This window comes from Salmo trutta, chromosome 38 (genome assembly GCF_901001165.1).
Source record: "Salmo trutta chromosome 38, fSalTru1.1, whole genome shotgun sequence".
In the NCBI taxonomy this organism is placed as follows: domain Eukaryota; kingdom Metazoa; phylum Chordata; class Actinopteri; order Salmoniformes; family Salmonidae; genus Salmo; species Salmo trutta.
The window spans coordinates 18,555,329-18,578,464 of record NC_042994.1 but is presented as its reverse complement, the minus strand read 5'-3'; the positions used below and the strand labels follow the sequence as shown (position 1 = coordinate 18,578,464).

The 23,136-nt window shown below is 42.1% G+C and overlaps 1 protein-coding gene across 1 annotated transcript; it reads left to right on the top strand.

Annotated features, from left to right (window-relative positions):
* The first annotated feature begins 18,419 nt into the window (after positions 1 to 18,419).
* On the top strand, positions 18,420 to 21,351 carry LOC115177993 (TOG array regulator of axonemal microtubules protein 2-like). The gene is made up of 6 exons (XM_029739003.1): positions 18,420 to 18,442; positions 18,529 to 18,835; positions 19,225 to 19,486; positions 19,825 to 19,957; positions 20,156 to 20,262; positions 20,415 to 21,351. The coding sequence occupies exons 1-6, from the start codon at positions 18,420 to 18,422 to the stop codon at positions 20,651 to 20,653; spliced, it is 1,071 nt and encodes a 356-aa protein (XP_029594863.1). The 3' UTR covers positions 20,654 to 21,351.
* The last annotated feature ends 1,785 nt before the right edge of the window (positions 21,352 to 23,136 follow it).

Genomic DNA, 23,136 nt, shown 5'->3' with positions numbered 1-23,136 from the left:
ACGAATTACCTTGAAATCAGTATAACAAATGACCTAAAATGTATTATCCAAATGGCTTTCCCATGAGGCTGATCAGACCACACAGGAAAACCCAGACAAAGGTCATAAGTCAAACCACCCCTTCACAGAAATGTTTCTTACTATCTTAGACAAAAAAATGTCAAAATCAAACATCTTCTACATGTTGTATCACAGGTTACCCAGAACATTTCATTAACAAAAGAATCCACATCTTTAATTAAAACTCAGGGGGAAAAAACTTCCAAAAATTCCATGTGTATACCCCTTTAAGATATCTTAGCACTAAATCAAATGGAAAACTCACCAATCCCACAGGAAATAGAAAAACAAATCAAACATACTATTTTAAAAACACCAACAAATAGTAATAACAAATGTGTTGTGTATGGGTATTTGCAAACCCTAAAGTAAAAACAAACAAAACATTTCCAGGCCTCTTCCATTTTGGTAGTTTATGGCCTCAATCTCACTCACCCAAGATTATAGCCCCAGGAAACATTCCAAAAAGAGACAATGAAATCCCCATTTTCCCAAAGAAAAACACAAAACACTTCTTTAGCATTCAACATACAACTGATTCAGAAACCCAAAAGTTAACTACAAACAAAACCTAATGATAACTCCACTGTACTCCCTCATCATTAGTTTTAATCTGCATCAATGTATATGCATGCTTAATTGACCCTTAGATACAATTATCCTGGTATCATTACTAGACCAATGTCCAACAAATATGTGATAGCTTTTTCACCTTTGGATTGTTCAGCAATATTTAATCCCAGGCATTTAATAAAATGTAGTTTGAGACGTGTTCTCTCATGTCGCCTTTAACATACATACTTTAGTTGACTTTCATCCGTCCTGGAGGAAAGAATCCTACTCAAACACATCAGATAATACAATGTTTAATTAAGTGAAAACAACACCAAAAATAAACAATAAACAGTAAACAATAAACAAACCCATAACCTCTTTCTAGAAATCAAATCATTTCAACCTGTTGCATAAATTTAGTAAAAACAAACCTTGTCGTTTAACAAATCTAAAACCTTAAAAAAGTGTGCCGTCTCATCAGCTTAAGAATCAAAACTAACTTTTTTCCACTCATAATACACAATGTTTTAATTCCCCAAAGGTCAATACTGTTCAGCTCATACATGAATGATCTTCCTTCTGTCTGTACAGAGTCTGAAATTCCAATGTATGCAGATGATACAGTGATAAATGCATTCAATTAACAAACAACCTACACAAGAACTCACTACTGTAATGGTTGAGATGACAAAGTTGCTCAGAGACTCATGTTTGCATCTCAATTTTTTTTAAAATAAAACACAGTCTGCATGTTCCTCACAAAGAAAACACTGATGCCCCTGAGACAGATGTCTATGTATCAGGGGAAATGTTCCACGTGATATCTGATTTTAAGTTCCACGGCATCATACTTGATTCCAACCTCTCTTTTAAAAAGCAAATGAAAAAGGTAATTCAAATAACCAAATGCAACCTAGCTAATTTCCCAAACATATGAAATTGTTTTACTACATAAGTAACAAAACTATGCTTCAAGGTCTCAGAGCGAGTAACGTCACCGATTGAAACGCTTTTAGCGCGCACCACCTCGGTTACACTCACCCCCCTCACAAAGCTCGTCCTCGCGCTATCTTGCGATTCTACGTCTTACAGGAACGCGCATACCGGCCAAGCACACGCACAACTGTGATGAATTCGCACTGTCCCTGTAAAATAAAATTAACTCAACCTGCAATTCACTGTACTGTCCTGACATTGTTCCACGTAATGGAAACAGAGTATAATGTTTAAATACATAAACGTCATTTTCTAATTCACTGGTGTTACCTAAACATTCAAACCAAGAATCAATAACCAGCTTCACATCACAAAATCCTTCCTTCCAGCCAAACATAGCCCAAGCATAGCTCAGCGCACATAACCAATTCTCTTCTCATCTTTTGTTTTACCCGTAAGCAAAAATATAACCCACTACTCAACCAACGTTCTGCCTTACCTCTATAGTAAGATTAAAACCAAACTTCACAACTTCCTCTTCTCTTTCAGCTTTACACTTATGAAATATCCAAGACTTTAAAAGTAACATGTAAATCGCCATACTTATAACAATAACATCATTCAACTCTTTCTCTGTACATCAGTTCTAGCAACAGACAACGTATCATATCAAAATTCCCTCGCTATTATTTTCTAATGAATTAGTCTTTCAATTTAAACTAATCAAGCTATCAAAACGTTACATTTATATTTTAAACAAACGCTAGCAACCGTATCTCTCCAGGCAAAACCTATCAATAGTAGAATTATAATCAGTCCCTTGGTGCATGGGCTAGGATGCAATTCTACCCCTGTACCACCAATGCTATTTAAATGAACCAGACTCCCAGCAAATAAATCCATTTACAATTGTCTGTAGTCGTAAAATCAGGCACGTATTACCGAGACAATTCCCAGAAAATAGCCCTCTTAAAAAAATCCAAGATTTACACCAGCGATGATTCTCACATACCAAATGAATAGATTAGCAGTCAAAGAGTAAAATCAACATTCATAGACTAGGAAACAGATATTGCGCCTTTTAATAAAAGTAGATTATGTTTTCTCAACGTATTTCTGTTTCTTTACTTCATCATATTAAAATCAGCCAATGATAATTAGTTTGATGGATACCCTAGGCTTTGTCCGACTTTATAAATTACTCTCGAGATTCCATCTTAATTCGCTCCAACTTTATGGAAAACGGTTTATTCAATAAATCCAACAACTCCTCTCATACTGGGAGGAAAAATAAAATAGTTTCAGACCTTAAGGGCATTTTTATTTCAACTGTTTTACCCAGACGGGGATAATACAAAGCATTTATAGTTACATCGTTAGGGTAAGATAACCAAAAGTGGACACACTCCAATCAGTTTCTAGAGCACAATTTCCCAAACATTGTAGACAGTTTAATAACGCTTAAAACCTTATCTTTATCAAATTATCCATTAAAGATACCAACTCAAAACCCACGTACGTCTACGAATGGATGGTTTAAATTTTATCTAATTATATTCTCACCATTACTTTATCAAATCTCTAGTAATCGATTATACACACGTACAATTTATCATATTTTCACAGAATCCATATAAAACGTTAGAAATGTTTAGGTACTCACACAGAACTTTAAGGATCACCCACACAGGATTGGCCCGATACTCACACAGAACTGGTCCGATGTTCACACAGAACATAATTGAAAGGTTACTCACACAGAGTAAACCTACTCACGCTCACACAGAACGCTCCTACAAAGATTACCTAGTGGTAACTTTAACAAAATACTCACACAGAGTAACCCAGGGCATACCTGGCTAGCACATTTAAAATAATTGGAATTCACCACCTCTGAGGGTCACTTAGACAGTCACACAGACATTCTCAGAACTAGGTCCTTATTCCAATAGGGCTTCACCAAGTACCATGTTTCACACAGAACACACAGTCACCCTGGCCCCTCACCCCCACAGACCGCACCAATCCCCACTGTGATCAATTCAGTGTCAGGACGGCTCTAGGTCGCCCGCAACCGACCAGTGGCAGAGTATCATTGAGACCACAAACTCTCAGATTGCTCTCCTCTGACTCGGCCCTGTTTACGCCTCCAAGGTGCCCCCCTCACAAAGGAATACACACTCAGAGCTCACGTAACAGAGGCTAATTTCTAAAAACTCGACTTCAAGTGTGTTTTGCTCACCTTTTTCTTTAAAAAAACTAAGTTCGAAATGTGGTATCCACTCGGCTCGCTGCCTCTCAGATCAAAGGTGGGTCCATCTGCTTCGTTCCCGAAGTGTGGTTTCCCTGAGATCCCAAGTTTGAGGGATACCTCGTGCACGATTTACCTCGGTCGTCAGGAGCGATCACCAAGTGAAGATTCACATCCCACCCCCGTCGCCAAATGTGGTGGCTAATTTCCGCATTACCAAATGAGGAGTTACAAACACACCAGTCCGAGTTAAACTACATCTGTAATACTTAATTAAGATACTTTTGCAAAAGTTCTTGACCCCCAATAATGCATTCTCTCGAATGAACCATTTAATGAGGTGATTACAGAATGGCTACAGGGATCTTTTATAGCAACGATACAGCCCCTTCAACGTACATTGACAAACCACAGATACTTAGTAACAGTTCACAAAGGTTAAGTTTTGTATGACAGATATCAATAAAACACATCAGACAGTAACTGCTATGTCAACAGGATTCATTGTATAGCCCAGTATCTGGTCTCCTTAGAACCGTCCCTCCCTGGTACGGTATTGAACAGAACTATTTCATCCAATGGCATATATCAATTGTCAACTCTAGATACTCCCATCTCAACCCCCTCTTGACCCTACTCCTGGACAGGCTCACTGGGGGGAGTGAGCCTCTAGGCCATATATTATCACAGGATAAGTGTGAGATCTAAGAGAGGACATACAAGGGTCCATTTACTGCCATAATCCTCCCCACAATGAAGAAAAGGAGGGAGTGACTTGCTCACAGACATTGTGGAGACAAGTCATTGGTTCCCCATTAATCACACATCCCTTCACATGGTTTAAGAAATAGGTAAAGACACATTCCCATGATGACAAGTCTGACCTCTCCCCTCTCTGGGCCCCAAGTGTCTGAGCCCCAGCTAAGGTAGACGTGCAACTGAAAAGACACCAGAGTCCAATGGACACTTTCTAATGACAAGTACCTCAAATAAGCATATTATACTAATAAAACATCTTAATTATCTATGTTACCCAACTAATTCTGATTCGTCCACGACAGAAGGCATTCACAGCCGACCGCTCAGACGGGTGAGGGCATTCCAGACACCCATTTTTTACTTGGTCCTTCGAGACGGATTTAGTGACCAACAGTTTTTTACATGGTCCGTAATTTCTCCGGATTTAGCTACCAATAGATTTTACAGATAACCAAGATACATGTAATACCATTGTTGGAACTAGGTATTGAGTTTATTCTTGTAAAAAACAAATATTGAGTTTATTTTTTATAATTAATTGGTATTATATTTAAAAAGTGATTGATTTGCTCCTAACTTGTAATGTTGTTAATGCTTTTCTTTTTGAATAAATATGTATTTAATGTATAAGTGAATAGTTGGGTTTACTTTGAAGTTTAAGTTTTGACCAATAAGGTCGCTTGTTAAGCTGTGGCCAATGGGAGAGTGGACCTGGTTAATGGAAGCTTGGGCAAAAAGAGAGGGAAAGAGACGTTGAGAAGAGGATGGTCGTTTTACATTAGGACCGTTGGTGAAGAAAATTATAAAAGAAGACGACAAAACTAGAACAAAACCCATACCTACTAAGACATGAAGGGAAATAACGATTTTATTTTATAAGAGAGTTGTTATAATTTTGTTAAGACTTAGTAAAGACTGAAGCTACCGTCTCATCGTGGAGGTTTTTGACAGCCTTGAGGTTAGCCTAGCATCGTGTAACACCGAGAGATAATTGCTTGGGAAAGCGTAACAGTTCATGTTCCCATTGTCTTGTTTTGTACGCTTTGTACAAAATAATAAAACGCAGAACTACAGGATGTTTCTTAACATAACTCTTTATTAACTAGCTACAACTGCATGTTCGCCTATCTCCAACCACGATCAGCTGACGATGCCCTAACCGTCTGGGTGGTCTTAACCAATCACTGCACAGTAGGATACGGCGGTAAAATGCATCCAATTATAATTCAGTATGTATTCACATATGAATATTACATCCCCCTTCTTTTAAAACAAAATACAAATGTTTTACATATTCTAAGCTTTTCTTTTGAATACATGCTCTGTAGTTTGAACTCAAGGTAAGTAACCATTTATATTGCATACTACACCAACTGAATCAACATACTCTGAAACAATGATCCAACATACTGTTACCTTTCAAACAAGGGATTCTCAGCAACTCAGCTTTCACTGTAGAAATGACATCTTAACATTTCAAACAAATACAATACCAAAGCATGTCAAGTGAACTTTCAATAACAAGTTTACAGTCTGGAACTCTTTTAGGGCAGCGATCCGCCTACACCCTTTGACATTTCACAGGTCGAGGACAGCTCTGGGCTTGACCTCTCTTCCTGACCTTGTGCGATATGATGTTGAGCATGCTTCTGTGTCAGTCAACAGCTCTTGTGGTGTTGCAGGTAAGTGTGGTGTATGTTGTGCTGTGTGTGTGTTTAGTCCATCACGTTCTCTTTCAGGGGAACAGTTCATCTCATCAGTGTGTTGTTCTTTTGTGTTCAGTAAGTGACGACGATTGCGGCGGTACACTGCTCCTTCTGCTGTGCGGACGTGATATGAACGTTCAGTGTCAGCTGGCTGGATGACGACTGCTGGTTTCCAGAGGCCATGCTCCTGGATTCTAACTGACTCTCCGTTGATCAGTGGTGGCAGTGGTCTAGCTGACCTGCCGTAGTATCGCTTTTGTTGTTGTTGTCTCTGTGCACGTTTTCCATGCATTTCCTCGTAGCTGACGACCTCAGGTTGCAGCTGCTGGTTGGAGCTGGGAAGGGTTGAGCGAAGTCTGCGGCTCATCAACAGCTGGGCTGGTGATTTGAAGTTGTCAACTGGAGTGTTGCGGTATTCAAGGAGACTGAGGTAGGGGTCTCTCTTGTCTGCTTTTGCTTTGTCCATGAGTGATTTAGCAATCTGCACAGATTTTTCAGCAAGGCCATTACTTTGAGGGTAATGTGGGCTTGTGGTGACATGTGAGAACTCCCATGCTTTTGTGAAGGATTCAAACTCATTTGATTTGTAACAGGGCCCATTGTCAGATATTAAAGTCTCTACAATGCCATGCCTGGCAAAGGCTGCTTTCAGCTTGTGTATCACAGCTGCAGATGTGGTGCTGTGAAGCTTGTCGAGTTCGAAGTATCTGCTGTAGTAGTCCACTGTTATGATGTAGTCCTCGTTGTTCCAGGTGAACAGATCGGTTGCCACGACCTGCCAGGGTCGGTCTGGGATACAGTGAGGTAACATTGGCTCTTTGGTGTTTGAGGGGCGTCGTTCAAGACAGATGGCGCATCTACCAACAATGTCCTCTATTTGTTTGCACATTCCAGGCCAAAACATAATGTCCCGTGCTCTCTGTTTGCACTTTTCCATGCCCATGTGTCCAGCATGGATCTTTGTCAAAATCTCTTCTCTGAGACTGGTAGGAATAATGATTTTCTCTCCTTTGAAAATGATTCCGTTGATCTGTGATAGTTCATCACGATGGTTCCAGAATTCTGAGACGCTCTGAGGGCATTTTCTCCTCTCCTCAGGCCATCCATCCTGTATGACTTCCCTCAGCTGTGTGAGTTGAGAGTCCTTTCCTGTTTCTGCTTGGATCTCCTTCAGTTTTGTGTCACTAACTGGTAAGTTGCTGTACACAGTGTGTACTTGCATGTCCATGCCTTCACTGAGGCTGCTGTCCTTGTAGGTAAGAAACTTCCTGGAGAGTGTGTCTGCGACAGGGATGTCTTTGCCTGGACGGTGAGTGACTGTGAAGTCGTATTTTTGTAGTTGAAGGATCATTCTCTGTAGCCTTGGCGGGGCTGCAGCTCGTGGTTTCCTCATGATTGACTCAAGGGGCTTGTGGTCGGATTCCACAATGACTTGTCATCCATATACGTACTGATGGAAACGTTTACATCCGAACAGAATGGCATAGAGCTCCTTTTCGATTTGAGCGTAGTTGATTTCACAGTCTGTGAGAGATTTGGAAGCGTAGCCGATGGGCTTTCCTTCTTGCAGTAGCACTGCACCTAGTCCATACTTCGACGCGTCCACTTGGAGTCTGAGCTCTTTGTTGGGGTCGTAGTAGGCAAGGATTGGTCCTGGTTCTCTCGTGATCAAGTCTTTCACATTCTGGAAAGCAATGTCGTGTTGCTTGTCCCAAAGAAACTCACTGGACTGCTTTAGCAGTTGACGCAGGGGTGCATTAGCATTGGAGAGGCTGGGTGCGAACTTGGATAAGTAGTTGACCATGCCAAGCACTGTTTCCAGCTCTGCACGGTTTTTTGGTGGCTCCATTTCTTTTATGGCTGAGATCTTCTGTGGATCTGGCTTGATTCCAGTTGCTGTGAGAAGATGTCCGAAGTAGCTGACCTCTGTAGCGCTGACTGTGCTCTTCTCGGGGTTGAGTCGGACTCCTCTCTCGCGGGACCTTTGCAGCATCGCGCGGAGGTTTCGGCCGTGCTCCTCTTTGGTTCGACCATAAACAAGGATGTCATCCACAATTGTCACAACTCCGTCGAGGCCTTCGTACACTTCGTCGATCTTTCGCTGAAACTCCTCTTGGGCTGAGATAATCCCAAAAGGCAGGCGACAGAACCTGTAGCGTCCAAACGGTGTGTTGAATGTTGTGAGCTTAGATGACTCTTATGTGAGCTTGATAGCCCAGTAGCCTGATCTAGCGTCCATGACACTGAAGTAGTGTGCTCCCGCTAGCTTGTGTGTGATACCATCTAGCGTCGGTAAAGGGTAATGGGGCCATTTGATAGCCTTGTTCAAGTCTCTTGGGTCGAGGCATACTCGGAGCTTGCCTGTGCGTGGTTTCTCCACCACCACTAACGCGTTTACCCAGTCAGTCGGTTCTGTAACCTTGGTGACTATGTCAGATTGCTCCATGCTCTCCAACTCTTTCTTCAGACGGGCACGGAGAGCAAGGGGAATCTTTCTCGGGGGGTAGACCACAGGGGTTGCGTCTGGGTCAAGGTGAATGGTACATTCTCCTGGGAATAATCCTATTCCTGTAAAGACATCAGCAAACTCCTCCAGTACATTTCCTGTCTCTACTGGTGCTGTTACTGATAAAACTAGCTTGATGAGGTCCATGTCTAAACATGCTTTAAGACCTAGCACTGCAGGTGCTCTAGTGTCAACAACGTAAAAGTCCAACATCATGTCACTTTCCTTGTATTTGCATTTGAAAGTGCATGTGCCTTTTACTGGGAGCTGTTCACCACCATAACCAGTCAGTCTGCGCATGGTGGGCTGTAGCTCGCACTCAGATGTCAAGCTGCGGTACTTATTCAGAGGAATAATGTTTACTTGTGCACCAGTGTCTAGTTTGAACTTTAGCTTTGTGCCTTGTATTCCTATCTCAATGTCAGCAAAGGCTTGCTCTGTCTCTGATATGTGACTTTTTTGTGTCACTGAATCAATAAACAGTTCATCATCATTTGACTATTTGATTAACATTTCATCTTCACTCACTGTGTGTACTGTTTTTCCACGGTAAGCTCTACACACTTTTGCAAAGTGATTCCATTTACCACATTTAGTACACTGTTTGCCTTTAGCTGGGCAATTTCCTTGTTCGCCATGCACTTTGTATCCACAATATCCACATGTTTTGGGGCGTTTTGAGTCTGTGTCGCTCTGTTTTGGAGTTATGTCTCTCTCCGTTCTGAAACACGTTCTCTGGGCACCGGAGGTGTGCTTTGATGTCTGCCTGACTGCGTGCACTGCTTGTTCACGTGATGCGCTCGTGCTGCGGCGCGAAATGGTTTTCATCTGAGCCTGTGCTAGCTCGTGAGATCTGGCTATGTCGATAGCTTTGTCCAGCGTTAGCTCAGACCCAACATTCAAAAGTTTCTCTCTCACTCGCGGTGAGTGTATTCCAAATACAATACGGTCCCTGACCATGTCATCCTTGTTTGCATAATCACAGTCTTTCACAAGCAGACGCAGCTCAGTCACAAACTGTTCAAAAAACTCGCTAGCTCCCTGTACTTTCTCATGGAATTTGTACCTAGCGAAAATTGTATTAGTCTTCGGCACAACATATGCTTCAAAACGATCGTAGTATGTTTTTAGTACCTTTGATTCAGCCTCGGTAAGTGTCCATGTGTTGTAAATATCTCTCCCTTTTTCACCGATCCAGAGGAGCAGGTAGCTACACTTTTCCTCTTCTCCTCTTGCCTTCAGAGGACCCGTGAACATTAGCTCTACATGCTGTTTGTACTTACGCCATGCATCGGGTAAGTTTGTAGACTCCCAGTCCATTCGAGGTGAAGGAACTCCAGAAAAATCCATCTTTTAAGACCATCCCACTTCTGACGCCATGTCTTGTTTTGTACGCTTTGTACAAAATAATAAAACGCAGAACTACAGGATGTTTCTTAACATAACTCTTTATTAACTAGCTACAACTGCATGTTCGCCTATCTCCAACCACGATCAACTGAAGATGCCCTAACTTTCTGGGTGGTCTTAACCAATCACTGCACAGTAGGATACGGCGGTAAAATGCATCCAATTATAATTCAGTATGTATTCACATATGAATATTACACCCATGGTATAGCGGTTACGGCTAAGGAGTACTGTCTGCCTTGTAGCGGTGCTTGCTGTGGATTTTGTGAGGAAACCTGCAAGGAACTGCCATACTTCCCTGAAGGAATATCTACAAGTAGTGAGTAATCACAACGTGAGGTGCTTCTGGACTTTGTGTTTAGTCGTTTTTTATTTATTTTTATTTTTAGCTCCAATGCACGCAAACGGGTTATTAAGCAAGCTTTAAATAATTTGGACATGGGTTGTGCATGACTCATTGGGGTTTATTATTATTTATTTGTTTTTGATGTTGTGCTGTGAAAATGTAATCATACACATATTGGACCTTATGTATGTTGCCTTGGTAGAGTCATACTGTTTCAGTTAAATATATATAAAAAAAAAATATATATAAAAATATAAATTGAATGCATGGGCTAGCCTATCCTGATACAATATCAGAAACATATAATCATTTCATCTGAAGTTAATACCCTGTCGTCACCCTAGACAGTTTACAATAGGAATTATTATTGGAGATGTCCTTCTCACCTAACATCCCATGCTGTGGAGATACTCTACATAAGTTAATATTGTGAGTCATATTCGAGCCTGGTGAGAGGGTTACATACAGTATAGCCCAGTGGTTCCCAACCAGGGGTACTAATATTCTATTCTTATTTACAATAAAAGTTACCACAAAATGACCCCGACAGGGTTAGATTGTGTAGAAATGAGCTTTAGATTCCCCCAAAAAACGTAGGGAGGACCCCCAGACCTCCCGCCACTTATAAAACCAAAGGCCTGCCCCTGGTAATCCATCTGGCCCTGCAGCCTTGTGGAGTTGTTAAGATACACTTTATAGCTGCCTGGTGTTTTTCTCAGAACCTGGAAGTGCCTAATACTGGAAGCGCCTGATATCTCGTGATAGCTTGAGATGTCGGTGTTGAGCAAGAAGAGAGTGGTCCAAAGAAGGGAGAGGTCCATAGAGTAAGGTCGGTTAAGTAAGTCAGGCAGACAGTTGAAGACTCGATGTGTCTCTTCGGTCTAATTGTACAAAACCCTTCCCATAGAAGATAACATTTCCTGATAGGTCTGTGCCTGAGAGAGAGACGTTCCGTAAATGTAATCTGTAATGTATGTTGCGTGAGACAAGCAACTTGATCACATTTGTAGAGACAAAGTCAGTAGGTATCTGAATTGGAGCTTACATTTTCATGGGTTGCCACTCTATCACGTGGTCGAGTCGTTGGCATTGTTATCAACGTTCTACAGCCACATTGATGTCCAAGAGTAAATGACTTTGAATGGGAGCTATGACCGTTTCGCCTAAAATACACTATAGTGGCTTCGAAATACGATGACATTGCTAAAGTAGGCAAATATTTAGTAGGAAACGACTGCCATTATCATCATGTCATCGAATTTACTTTAGACAGATGGCAATGTTGTCATTAGCTAGCAAAGTTTGTAAGAAAAAAATGTGGTGGTCTCCACTCAATCTCCTAGCTAGCTAGCTAACGTTACACTGACTTTAGTTGCAATCTGGAGACCTCAAAATGAAGACACAAGGTTTTGCTACTAATAAGTTGCCTTCTTTAGATATTGCATCGTGTTTTTAAGCCACAGTAATGCACTTTAGACCAAATCTTCATCAGTGCCTATTGAGGATGTATTGAGTAAATGTTCAGCTGGCCGTCCTGGCAGTCCTAAAACGAACGTTCAAAACAATATTGTGATGAAACGCGCAACACATGTATAGCTCAGTAGTCTCAGAAGCCAAAACCAAATTTTGCATGCATGCTGGCCATCTACTAGATTTTGTTCTGGGGGCAGACCAACCTGGTCTCAGAGCATTTTGTATTGTTATATATATATATTTTTTAATTAACCTTTATTTAACTAGGCAAGTCAGTATGTGTTCTGTATGTAAATCCGAGACACCCCAGTTAGTATGATATGTTACCTTTTGTATAGTATGTACAGTGCCTTGTGAAAGTATTCGGCCCCCTTGAACTTTTCGACCTTTTGCCACATTTCAGGCTTCAAACATAAAGATATAAAACTGTAATTTTTTGTGAAGAATCAACAACAAGTGGGACACAATCATGAAGTGGAACGAAATTTATTGGATATTTCAAACTTTTTTAACAAATAAAAAACTGAAAAATTGGGCGTGCAAAATTATTTAGCCCCCTTAAGTTAATACTTTGTAGCGCCACCTTTTGCTGCGATTACAGCTGTAAGTCGCTTGGGGTATGTCTCTATCAGTTTTGCACATCGAGAGACTGAAATTTTTGCCCATTCCTCCTTGCAAAACAGCTCGAGCTCAGTGAGGTTGGATGGAGAGCGTTTGTGAACAGCAGTTTTCAGTTCTTTCCACAGATTCTCGATTGGATTCAGGTCTGGACTTTGACTTGGCCATTCTAACACCTGGATATGTTTATTTGTGAACCATTCCATTGTAGATTTTGCTTTATGTTTTGGATCATTGTCTTGTTGGAAGACAAATCTCCGTCCCAGTCTCAGGTCTTTTGTAAACTCCATCAGGTTTTCTTCCAGAATGGTCCTGTATTTGGCTCCATCCATCTTCCCATCAATTTTAACCATCTTCCCTGCCCCTGCTGAAGAAAAGCAGGCCCAAACCATGATGCTGCCACCACCATGTTTGACAGTGGGGATGATGTGTTCAGGGTGATGAGCTGTGTTGCTTTTACGCCAAACATAACGTTTTGCATTGTTGCCAAAAAGTTTGATTTTGGTTTCATCTGACCAGAGCACCTTCTTCCACATGTTTGGTGTGTCTCCCAGGTGGCTAGTGGCAAACTTTAAACAACAGTTTTTATGGATATCTTTAACCTGTTAGGGCTAGGGGGCAGTATTTACACGGCCGGATAAAAAACGTACCCGATTTAATCTGGTTACTACTCCTGCCCAGTAACTAGAATATGCATATAATTATTGGCTTTGGATAGAAAACACCCTAAAATTTCTAAAACTGTTTGAATGGTGTCTGTGAGTATAACAGAACTCATATGGCAGGCAAAAACCTGAGAAGATTCCATGCAGGAAGTGGCCTGTCTGACAAGTTGTTGTTCTTCTTGCCTCTGTTTATTGAAGACTGAGGATCTTTGCTGTAACGTGACACTTCCTACGGCTCCCATAGGCTCTCAGAGCCCGGGAAAAAGCTGAACGATATCGAGGCAGCCCCAGGCTGAAACACATTATCGCTTTTGACAAGTGGCCGATCAGAGGACAATGGGCTTAGGCCCGAGTCGACCCCATGCTTTATTTTCTTTCGTCTGTTTACCTAATTGCAGATTCCCGGTCGGAATATTATCGCTTTTTTTACGAGAAAAATTGCATAAAAATTGATTTTAAACAGCGGTTGACATGCTTCGAAGTACGGTAATGGAATATTTAGAATTTTTTTGTCACAAAATGCGCCGTGCTCGTAACCCTTATTTACCATTCGGATAGTGTCTTGAACGCACGAACAAAACGCAGCTGTTTGAACATAACTATGGATTATTTGGGACCAAATCAACATTTGTCATTGAAGTAGAAGTCCTGGGAGTGCATTCTGACGAAGAACACCAAAGGTAATCAAACTTTTCTAATAGTAAATCGGAGTTTGGTGAAGGCTAAACTTGCTGGGTGTCTAAATAGCTAGCCCTGTGATGCCGGGCTATCTACTTAGAATATTGCAAAATGTGCTTTCACCGAAAAGCTATTTTAAAATCGGACATATCGAGTGCATAGAGGAGTTCTGTATCTATAATTCTTAAAATAATTGTTATGTTTTTTGTGAACGTTTATCGTGAGTAATTTAGTAAATTCACCGGAAGTGTTCGGTGGGAATGCTAGTCACATGCTAGTCACCTGCTAATGTAAAAAGCTGTTTTTTGATATAAATATGAACTTGATTGAACAGACATGCATGTATTGTATAACATAATGTCCTAAGATTGTCATCTGATGAAGATCATCAAAGGTTAGTGCTGCATTTAGCTGTGGTTTGGGTTTATGTGACATTATATGCTAGCTTGAAAAATGGGTGTCTGATTATTTATGGCTGGGTACTCTGCTGACATAATCTAATGTTTTGCTTTCGTTGTAAAGCCTTTTTGAAATCGGACAGTGTGGTTAGATTAACGAGAGTCTTGTCTTTAAAATGGTGTAAAATAGTCATATGTTTGAGAAATTGAAGTAATAGCATTTCTAAGGTATTTGAATAACGCGCCACGGGATTCAACTGGCTGTTGAGTAGGTGGGACGGTTAAAGGTAACAGCGCTCACTGTTGCCCCTGGTGGCCGGTTTCCACGTCATATCCTGACATCCTCAGCCATGGATGGATGTCGAATACTGACTTGTATCACGGGTGATCTACCTGCAAAACTCTGATTCCATTCCAGTCTGGCTCACCTCAGCAAATGTAGCAATTGGACATTTGAAAACGTATAAAATCCAATTCAATGATATTGTTGTTTCCTGAACTGAGTGAACTCATGAACTGCATTTGACTTCATTTTCAGAGTTAATTGAGTTGAAATGGAATGAAGGCCAACCCTGCTAACCATGGTCTTTCCCTGTAAAGTCTAGACCTTTCCCATCAAAACCCCAAGCCCCCATCCTTGTCTATAGTGCCTTCAGAAAGTATTCATACACCTTGACTTATTCCACATTTCGTTGTGTTACAGCCTGAATTCAAAATGGATTAAATATATGTTTTTCTCTCACCCAGCTACACACAGTACACCATAATGAAAAAGTGAAAACATATATTAAGAAATGTTTGAAAATGTATTGAACATTTAATACAGAAATATCTAATTTACATAAGTATTCACACCCTTGAGTCAATACTTTGTACAAACACCTTTGGCAGCGATTACAGCTGTGAGTCTTTCTGTGTAAAGTTTCTAAGAGCTTTCCACACCTGGATTGTGCAAAATTTGCCCATTATTTGTTTCAATATTCTTCAAGCTCTATACCAGGCAGTGTCAGAGGAAGGCCCTAAAAATTGTCGAAGGCTCCAGCCACCCAAGTCATAGACTGTTCTCTCTGCTACTGCACAGCAAGCGGTCCCGGAGTGCTAAAAGGCTCCTTAACAGCTTCTACCCCTAAGCCATAGCACTGCTGAACAGTTAATCAAATGGTTACCCGGACTATTTGCAATTGACCCCCTTATTTTATTCATATTTGTTATTATTTTCTGCACTGACTCTCTTCCATAGGCTCGATATACACTCACTGGACTCTAACCATACACTTACACATACTACACTGACACTCCAAAACACACACACAAAATGGTTTAAGGGCAACAAAGTCAAGGTGTTGGAATGGCCATCACAAAGCCCTGATCTCAATCCTATAGGGCAGAACTGAAAAAAGCGTGAGCGAGCAACGAGGCCTACTAACCTGACTCAGTTACACCAGCTCTGTCAGGAGGAATTGGCCAAAATTCACCAAACTAATTGTGGGAAACTTGTGGAAGGCTACCCGAAACGTTTGACCCAAGTTAAACAATTTAAAGGCAATGCTACCAAATACTAATTGAGTGTATGTACACTTCTGACCCATTGGGAATGTGATGAAAGAAATACAAGCTGAAATAAATCAATCTCTCTAGTATTATTCTGACATTTCACATTCTTAAAATAAAGTGGTGATCCTAACTAACGTAAGACAGGGGATTTGTATTAGGATTAAATTTCAGGAATTGTGAAAAACTGAGTTTAAATGTATTTGGCTAAGGTGTATGTGAACTTCCGACTTCAGCTTTATACGGTGTATATATATATATATATATATAATCATATCATATATAAACTCAGCAAAAAAAGAAACGTCCTGTCATTGTCAACTGTGTTTATTTTCTGCAAACTTAACGTGTAAATATTTGTATGAACATAACAAGTTCAACAACTGAGACATAAACTGAACCAGTTCCACAGAAATGTGACCAACAGAAATGGAATAATGTGTCCCTGAACAAAGGGGGGGTCAAAATCAAAAGTAACAGTCTGTATCTGGTGTGGCCACCAACTGCATGAAGTACTGCAGTGCATCTCCTCCTCATGGACTGCACCAGATTTGCCAGTTCTTGCTGTGAGATGTTACCCCACTCTTCCACCAAGGCACCTGCAAGTTCCTGGACATTTCTGGGGGGAATGGCCCTAGCTCTCACCCTCCGATCCAACAGGTCCCAGACGTGCTCAACGGGATTGAGATCCGGGCTCTTTGCTAACCATGGCAGACCACTGATATTCCTGTCTTGTAGGCAATAATGCACAGAACGAGCAGTATGGCTGGTGGCATTGTCACGCTGGAGGGTCATGTCAGGATGAGCCTGTAGGAAGTGTACCACATGAGGGAGGAGGATGTCTTCCCTGTAATACACAGCGTTGAGACTGCCTGCAATGACAACAAGCTCAGTCATATGATGCTGTGACACACCGCCCCAGACCACGACGGACCGTCCACCTCCAAATTGATCCCGCTCCAGAGTACAGGCCTCGGTGTAACGCTCATTCCTTCGACGACAAACGTGAATCTGACCATCACCCCTGGTGAGACAAAATCACGACTCGTCAATGAAGAGCACTTTTTGGCAGTCCTGTGTGGTCCAGCGACGGTGGGTTTGTGCCCATAGGCGACACTGTTGCCGGTGATGTCTGGTGAGGACCTGCCTTACAACAGGCCTACAAGCCCTCAGTCCAGCCTCTCACAGCCTATTGCGGACAGTCTGAGCACTGATAGAGGGATTGTGCGTTCCTGGTGTAACTCGGGCAGTTGTTGTTGCCATCCTGTACCTGTCCCGCAGGTGTGATGTTTGCATGTACTGATCCTGTGCAGGTGTTGTTACACGTGGTCTGCCACTGCGAGTATGATCAGCTGTCCGTCCTGTTTCCCTGTTGCGCTGTCTTAGGCGTCTCACAGTACGGACATTGCAATTTATTGCCCTGGCCACATCTGCAGTCCTCATGACTCCTTGCAGCATGCCTAAGGCACGTTCACGCAGATGAGCAGGGACCCTGGGCATCTTTCTTTTGGTGTTTTTCAGAGTCAGTAGAAAGGCCTGTTTGGTGTCCTAAGTTTTCATAACTGTGACCTTAATTGCCTACCGTCTGTAAGCTGTTAGTGTCTTAATGACTTTTCCACAGGTGCATGTTCAATAATTGTTTATGGTTCATTGAACAAGCATGGGAAACAGTGTTTAAACCCTTTACAATGAAGATCTGTGAAGTTACTTGGATTTTTACAAATTATCTGTGGAAGACAGTGTCCTAAAAAAGGGACATTTCTTTTTTGCTGAGTTTATATATATATATAGTATTTACAAATTCATCACACATTTATGATTTTATATGGGAATCAAAAAGCTTTCATGAATGTTCACCATGTGCTGATGTGCTCAGTGCTGTCAACAGACCCCATTATGACATCACAATGTAACGGAATCCTTGCCATGATATCATTGCTGGTTCCATCTGACAAACAAAATTTCATTTCCACTCATTTCATGATAGTTCTCTCACAGAGATAGGTTAAGTTCTTATTTTGAGAGTGTTAATATTTATCATCAATGGCTTATCGAGGAAGAAAATCAAGTGAGTTTGACAAACTCCAGAAGGAGAACTCTCAGATGAAGAGCGTCATCGAAAACTTGAGGAAGCAAAACATGGCTTTAAACCAACAGGATGACCAGGACAAGTTTCCAAGTTTTGTAAGGCTAATCAGTATTTCAAACATATTTCAAAAATATCACTGTGTTTATTTTGTGGTTTCATAGACATACAGTAGGCCTACATCCATAACATCTTTAGCTTAAAAGCTTTATATGACACACTGTAGAAACTATTTTGACTACTTCCCTTCTGCTATTCATTTCATACTGTACCATTGTGATCCAGGGCTATCAGGAGAGCTACCCAATCCCAGAGGGCCATCGGGGCTTCATCAGTGATGCCAGACTTCTGCAGATGCAGAGAGCTGAGAGAGAGGCCATGGAAGCAAAGCAAAGAAAAATAAGTGCTATCCATGAGAATTATGTCCGGACTGCTCTCATCGGGGTTGGCAGCACCTTCGCGCACCACTTCGTCCCCTCTATTCAGTGCATTCCGCGGCCGAAAGCTCCACCGAGGCCTTTGCCACGAAGGCTTGAACACATAGCTCTGGCCCCACTGAAGAACGTGGTGGGGGTGGACGGAGCCCAAGTTCGACCCGGATCTCACTCTCTGGAGTCCATCCAGGTGAATAAGTCAATCAGCAGCAGTAGCGTGCGGCCTGTTCCCGTCCCTCCCACTGGAGCTCCCTCCAAGAGGGGCAAGAAGAAGAAGGGCAGGCGGGGAGTCAAAGCCCTGAAAGTCCAGTTGGACCAGGGCTGTGCTGACAACAACGGACCCATTGACCTGATGGAGGAGGTGAGGGACATCGAGGCTCACCTGAAGGAGGAGGCCTGGAAGGTAGGATGGACTTTGAATTTATTGTAAATGTGAAAATTTGTGAAAACACAAGTGTAGACCTTACTGTGAAACCAACAGTGCAGTTCAAGAAGAGTTAGGAAAATATTTAACAAATAAACTAATGTAAACAATAATAATAATAAAAGTAACACAATGACATAACAATAACGAGGCTATATACAGGGGGTATCGGTACCGAGTCAGTGTGCGGGGGTACAGGTTAGTTGAGGGGGTACAGTGTGCGGGGGTACAGGTTAGAAAGGATACTCTCTTTGACGGCATGATAGAATAGATCCTAGAATACAGGATCTCTGTGTATTAGTTTATGTATATACTAGTTCTACATGCATTTCTATGATGGGAGCAATCTTTTCTGGTCTACGCCAAAGGTGGTACATGAGGTGAAGGCCATGGGCAGGAGAAGTTTGGGCTCGGCCATGTCCATGGGGGAAATAGCCACCAGCTCTCTGGGAAGCCTGAGCTCAGTGGATATGAACACCCCTGCGGAGCTCCGTGACTACTTGGATGTTGGGACCCCGGTAAAGTCGTGTGACAGCCCACCCAGGCCTGCTCCCCCTCCTACCAAGCCCAGGAGCAAACTGCCTCGGCCTACAAGGTTCCTTAGCCTGCAAAAGGCTGACACCGGCTCAGGTCAGTCCCTCTCATGTACTCACACTAATTTAAATTAGACAGCGAGATGAAGCTAGGTAGACTCATAGTAGGAAGTGAAGGGACACAAATGGCTTTAGCCCAGGGCTAAGACATTTTTCCACACTTGCTTTGCCTGTTGCACAGTGAGATAACCTTTGCTCAAGGCGAATTAGACCCTGCTTCTGAGCAGGGTGAGCACCAAAAAATGTGTGCTAAATTTAAAATGATATCATAATGAACTAAGATGTTCTAGTGTTAAAAGCTACAAACAGATATGGAAATGAGTAAATACATAAATACAGTTCACAGAGAGATAGATGTCTGCTGTCAACCCATAGACAAGAAGGCAGCCAGTGAGCCAAAGGGCCAAATAAAGAAAAGTCAGGACCAGGCCAGATTGCAGCCCCTGTCCAACCCAGAGCAGGCCCTGACTAAGACCTTCAAGCTGCTCCACTCTGCCTCTGATGACTGGTGAGCATTCACTGTAGACAAGACCAATGGAGCTAGGCTAAAGGAAGCACAGTGTAGTGTCCTTGGAAATGTAGATTTGAGCTACAGAGCGTAGAAACTTCTGAAATTAAGAGACCAGAGTCCTAATTGATGAACATCATTATAATGTTTTTGGAAAATGTTGTGGAAATTGCTTACGTTTCTTTCACTGAATTGCAGGGAGAAGAAGATCGAGGGCTTGACCTCTGTCCGTGTGATGGCTCAGAACCACATGGACATACTGATGCCTAAACTCCATGATATCTGCCTTGCCATTATAAATGAGGGTAGCTGTATTCATTCACTGCCCTATTCATTCATCTGCACAAATCTGCTACATTTGGAGAACAAGTCAAATTATTGTGTCACGTTTCTGATGTTCGTGGGTTATACTGCTCAACATTAATAGCTGGTCCTGTGCATGTTATTATGATTCAGGTGAAGAACCTGCGCTCTGCAGTGTCCTGTGCTGCCATGGCCACACTGGGTGACATGTACGTCCACCTCCAGAGGGCCATGGACAGTGAGGTGGAGGGGACGGCACGCGTGCTGCTGCACAAAGCCAGCGAGGCCAACACCTTCATCCGGCAGGGCGCCAACTGTGCCCTGGGTCACATGGTGCAGAGCTGCACCCCTACCCGTGTCATGAATGCCCTGCTGGTCGGTGGGCTGAGGTAAAGAGGGAGAGGGGTCAATTAACACTCACTAAGGGGTAGATCCGGACTTCCACAAATGTTCACTTTGTCTCACATTGAAAGTTTGACTCGAGTGGAAGTTAGGATTCACTCCAAACAGACCTGAACTTTCTGGTGCAAAATGGTCACTGCTCGCTTAGGTATACCACACATTAGATTAGATTCAACTTTACTGTCATAGTACAAGTACAGTACAACGAAATGCAGTTAGCATCTGACCAGAAGTGCAAATAAAAGAGTGCAAAAAATGTACAAGTAAAACAATTAAGTACAATGTATGTTATTAAGTGGGATGTATAAATGTGCAATGAAGGCAAGTATTAGGGCCGGGACAATGCCAGTATCGCAATATATTTTCAATGGCAAAAATGAAAACACAAAGCAGATCTCACTCTTTGGTCCTTTAAAAACCTGCTGTATAAATCCGCTTCGTGTTTTGGATACTGGTATCGTCCCGGACCTAATTAGCAGTGGATGTATGTCATCTCTACACAAGAACATTTGTTAACACTTTATATGAAAGTGATGCTCCAGAGCAGCCTCTTTAGCCTCTTGGAGAGGTTTGGTTGGGAGGCCCCCACACCAAGCGGGCCCCCAAAAATTATGGCACCCCTCTTGACGGCGGAGAGAAACATGTGCATATTAAAGTTAATTTCCTGTAATTCGACACTACAGTAAATGGTGACCCCAATGTGATATATCTTACAGATACTTTGGACTAAATTTGAGTTTATTCTATTCTGTTATTCTATTGGGGCAGCAGGTAGCCTAGTGGTTAGCGCGTTGGACTTGTAACCAAAAGGTTGCGAGATTGAATCCCCGAGCTAACAAGGTAAAAATCTGTCGTTCTGCCCCTGAACAAGGCAGTTAACCCACTGTTCCTAGGCCGTCATTGAAAATAAGAGTTTGTTCATAACTGACTTGCCACATGTTCATTATATATGATAATTTTATTTGTTTACAAATAAAATTATCATATATAATGAACACGTGGCCTATGTGAAGGCGAATATGCAAGCAATCTATATTTTTGAGTTATGGAAATCGATTTGATGATTTGATTTGATCAAAAAAGGCAAGAATGTTCTCACATTTGATTCGAATAGGGATGAAATTCTTTAGTGCTGGCAATATGCACTGAGTATACTTAACATAGGGGGGGCGGGGGGGTCTGGTGAACACGTCAGGGTTCTATGGCCGCAGGCAGAACAGCAGAAACAGGGTCAGCAGCACGACCAGGTGGACTAGGGACGGGGACAGCCAGGAGTCGTCAGGCCAGATAGTCCTGAGGCATGGTCCTAGGGCTCAGGTCCTCCGAGAGGGGAGAGCGAGAAAGATAGGAGAATTAGAAGGAGCATATATATGATCACACAGGACACCAGATAAGACAGGAGAATTACACCGGATATAACATAATGACCCTAGCCCCCCGTTCAAAGGCACTTAAATATTGTCTTGCCCATTCACCCTCTGAATGGCACACATACACAATCCATGTCCATATTGTCTGTCACGACTTCCGCCGAGGTCGGTCCCTCTCCTTGTTCGGGCGGCGTTCGGCGGTCTACGTCACCGACCTTCTAGCCATCGCCGATCTACTTTTCATTTTCCATTTGTTTTGTCCTTGTCTTACACACCTGATTTAGCCTTCCCTGTAGCTCAGTTGGTAGAGCATGGTGTTTGCAACACCAGGGTTGTGGGTTCAATTCCCACGGGGGGCCAGCACAGGAAAAAATAAAAAAATGTATGCATTCACTACTGTAAGTCGCTCTGGATAACAGTGTCTGCTAAATGACGTAAATGTAATTTCATTCCCCCAATTACTTGTTCATTATTTAACCCTCTGTTCCTCCATGTTTGTTTGTGAGTGATTGTTTGTTTATAATACGGTCCGTTATTGTGGCCTCGAATTATTGCGTTGTATTTGTGAATATTTGAGTAAATTATGTTTATTACTCATATCTGCTGTCCTGCGCCTGACTCCTCTACACCAGCTACACAAAGGCAATATTACATTGTCCCAAAACTTTAAAATCCTTATTTAACCTGTCACCTCCCCTTCATTTATACTGATTGAAGTGGATTTAACAAGTGACATCAATAATTGGATTCACCTGGTCAGTCTGTCATGGAAAGAGAAGACGATCTTAATGTTTTGTATACTCAGTGTATTGACATGCATAAGAAAAAAATATGAGAGAATGTTAATTCTAAAGCTTGCTGTGCTTTTACTCGGGAAAAACTAATAGCAACACAGCAAACTACTGATGAACTTCCCAGAGGAAATCAGAGCGCAGCATAGAGCAATTGGAAGCAGAACTTCAAGCATATGAAAAAGAGCATGATCAGACTAGGTCATTTCTACATGATGCGCAGCGAGATTTGTTAGAACAGAGCACAAATAGGCTCCAACGCGACATGTCTGACTGAGATGCAGATAGCTGCAAAGTCAGTCCCACCTAGGGT